Raw genomic sequence first — 4,150 nt, forward strand, 5'->3', positions numbered from 1 at the left:
GTATATATATATATATACATATATATATATATATTTATATATATATATATATATATATTTACCATATAAATCATTATTATTATATATAATATAAATTACCACCAAGGATGACTAAAGATCGTCTTGCGGCGCTAAAAGCGGTGAGTTTCCCCCTTTTAATTTATCTGTTGATTGCCTTTTTCGTGTTTTAATTAAATGCTGTCTATTCTCTGTTGTACATCCATAAATATTTAATATATTTACTTACTTATATGTCTATATATACATACATTTCTCTCTCCCTCGCTCTATATCGGTCTCTCTGCTTCGTTCTACATAATGATGTATAGAATGTTGAAAAATAACATCTAGCTAGGCATACATACATACATACATACATACATTGATGCACACACACACATACATATATAATATATATATATATATATATACATTCATCCATCCGTCCATCTATATCAAGTGTGTCATGTCTATATCCTTATACATTTGTAGAATAATTAGACATAGCACAGTACGTGTATACATATATAAGTTAGTTTCGATTGTGACATCTGATTCTGTCTTCAGCAATGAAACCGCAATTAATTCATTAATTCTGAACCGTTAGAATGAAAGTTAATCTTGCATGTCATTCGATAGAATGCCAACTGCAAAGATCACCTGGATGATTTCTACAAAAAAACACATACACACATCTATCTATCTATCTATCTATCTATCTATCTGCCTGTCTGTTCATCTATCTATCTGCCTGTCTGTTCATCTATCTATCTATCTATCTGTCCATCTATCTATCTATCTATCTATCTAGCACATAAGATCTGCATTATTTATACTAATTGAATAACCATAGGGCCGCATAAACACGCATATCATGCGATATATATATATATATATATGTATGTATGTATATATGTATGTATTCAGTGCATATATGCACTTTCCCTTTTTTACACATGAAACAATAAAGCCTAATTCACATTGACATACATATCTATATATTACACGCAAACACACCCACAATTCTATATATGCACTTCATATACATACATACATACATACATACATGTGTGCTTGTGTGTGTTAATCTCACTTACAAACATAATAAATTCATTAAATGCTATAGCCGTTCTTTCTGATACATATGGCCTGTATGTATGCTCAAAAGAAACATATATTATAATTACTCATAGAAACACACCCACAAATGTATATATTTCTACACACTGACACACGTATCTAATCTTTATACATCATAACCATTATACACACACGCACATACATACTCATACATACATTATAGATGAGATGATGTGTGTGTATATCTATATATAATTATACAGAGGCGTGTGTGTGTGTGTGTGTGTATATATATATGATTATACAGAGGCATATGTGTATACAATGCAGATGTATACATTTACAAAGTATTTGCTAATTATGTACTGGTATGTAGAATATATACAATGGTATATTTGAGTGTGTGACTGTATGTATGTATGTATCTATCTACTAATTGATTTAGACAGCAATAAGCAAATGTGTACCAAAAAGGAAAACTAAAACCGTCATTAAACATGACTGAGGGTGTAATTATATATATATATATATATATATATATACATATATATATACACACACACGGTTATTCACACTGACAGACATACACACGTGTGTATATAATTCTAGTCATCAGGAGAAATGAATGTTCTCTAGTCGTGTATGTAATGTCATCTTGTGCGATTACCTGAACAGGAAGAAATCTTTTAAATACACACGCGAACACTCACACGCGCGCACACCTCGTATATACAAAATGTCACTGATCATTCATAGCTAGCCGAACGTATATATATATATATATATATATATACCCCCTATCGCATTATTAACACATATGTCGGTGTGTATGGCAGTGCTTGTAATGTCTTATATAGCTGTACGTACGCATATTTAATTCACAGAAGTACGTTATACACGCATGCATGTATACATACATGCATGACATACATTCATACGTAATTTTCCACCACATGCATACATAAGATTTCTCGCACATATTCTATGTAATACATACCCCTATTACATTCATGTGTATATAATCCTTTAGACAAACCTTACATATCTAATTCTAAGAAACACATCGACCACACATACACACACACACATATATATATATATAAAATCACATTCACATGTAATTATATATACTCCTTTACACAGAGCAACACATTTCTAACTCATAAGTGAACATATCTATACATCAGTTACAAATGTATGTATATATTCTGTAAATAATAATGTGACATAGGAATAAATTACATTGATAATGGATATTAGCGTCAAATCTCTCTCTTAAATGTAAAAATTTAAAACTTTGGATATATATATATATAATCGTGCATAGATGACATTTCTAATTCATATGATCACACAAAGACACGTCCGTGGTACAAATACATACATTATTTATCACATAAATATAGACATACACACACACACACACACATGTATATGTATGACTATACGTGAACAGTCGATCGTCGTCACAGATCCGAGTTGACCCAGCGAAGCTCAAATTAAATTTTTGGGGTCATCGATTTGTTAGAAATAGCAATCAAATTGCTCTGAAACTACACTCAGTCGTCCTTTAGATATTGAAAAAAACAAAAACAAAAACAAAAACAACAACAAAAAACGAGATGGTCATGGATTGATTGTCTTTCTGTCATTGGCCGGCTCGATCAGTGCTGACCTGGGGCGAAACAACAAAAACGACCCGTCTGATTCATTCATCACTCACTCGTGAATCCAGGCACATACATAAACATAATTTATCACACACACACATACATACACACACACACACACACAAACAGTCCATCGGATAGTCATACACACACCTAATTCTTTTTCACACACACACATCCATGCATTTTAAAATCTATCACAGAAACACGCTCACACATAAATGTATACTGTTCATCATACAAGCATACACATATTTAATTCACACACACATACATTCACACACCAATGTGGGTGCCTTTGTGTGGATGTCCAGTCTGCTAGAAATAGCAACCTAATATTACTTAAGTCACATCCTGTTGCCACAAATGTAGAAGGGCACATTGGACAATGTAGTTGATGATATTGGTTGGGTGGTGGTGGAGGTGGTGGTCACAGCTGGAACGTCTTCGATCGTAGGTTTTCATGATCAAAGCTGACTCGGGGTTTAAACATCAGAAACACATATATGTGTAGCATACATAAATCCATTGTAACACGCTGAGGATAAGCGATCTAATGTAATGTGTGTTGTCTGTGTATGTGTAAATGATTCCTTAGCATGAATGGATATATATAGACACACGCACGCACGCACACACACACGGGTAGTTGGATGGATATATGAGTGACAGTCAGGAATATGACGAGACAAATTTATGGGTGGACAGATATGTAGTTGTGTATGGGTAATTAGATCTATGCAAGTATATATATATATATATTGACTGGAGTCTGATGTAGGCCCTCAGCTTACCAGCTCTGGTCAAGCCGTCCAACCCATGCCAGCATGGACAACGGACGTTAATTGATGATGATGATGATGATATATATGTGTGGGGAGGGGGTGAAAGGGAAAGAGAGAGAGAGAGAGAGAGAGATTGGTAGATGTACGAGTGGCTGGATAGATATATGAATGGACAGATGGATGGATGGATGGATAGTTAAGGGTTGGTAGACAGATATATGGGTAGCTAAGTAGAAGATAAACATGTAGTAGTATATACCTATGCATATGCATACACACGGGTGGATAGCTAAGTAGACATGTGTCGATGGAAGGATAGGCAGATGTATCGGTTAATAAACGGGTTGAGATAGGAATGAATAAGACACATGTATGATGGGTAGATGGAGAGGCAGGTAGATGGGTGGCTTGGTAGGCACACACACACACACACACACACACACTTGAGTGAGTAGGCAAATGAAGGAAAGTGATACTCATTTGTTAGGAGTTACATATATTATTTGACATCAGTTTGATTCAGTTTCTACGGCCTGACGAGATAGGTTCGTTTGACGAGTCGGGGAAACTTTAAGTTGCATAGAACCGAATAAGTTGAATTCGGCCCTATGCAAC

General features: G+C 34.4%; 1 protein-coding gene across 2 annotated transcripts in view; it reads left to right on the plus strand.

The window, feature by feature from the left end:
• Positions 1-9: 9 nt before the first annotated feature.
• Positions 10-4,150, plus strand: part of LOC106880788 (syntaxin) — a 213,815-nt gene continuing 209,674 nt past the window's right edge. For both annotated transcript variants that reach the window (XM_052976683.1, XM_052976684.1), the window contains exon 1: positions 10-140. In XM_052976683.1, the coding sequence (XP_052832643.1) occupies positions 108-140 (33 nt within the window). In that variant the 5' untranslated portion in view covers positions 10-107. The remainder of the gene's footprint in view (positions 141-4,150) is intronic.

This window comes from Octopus bimaculoides, chromosome 25 (genome assembly GCF_001194135.2).
Source record: "Octopus bimaculoides isolate UCB-OBI-ISO-001 chromosome 25, ASM119413v2, whole genome shotgun sequence".
NCBI classification, from domain to species: domain Eukaryota; kingdom Metazoa; phylum Mollusca; class Cephalopoda; order Octopoda; family Octopodidae; genus Octopus; species Octopus bimaculoides.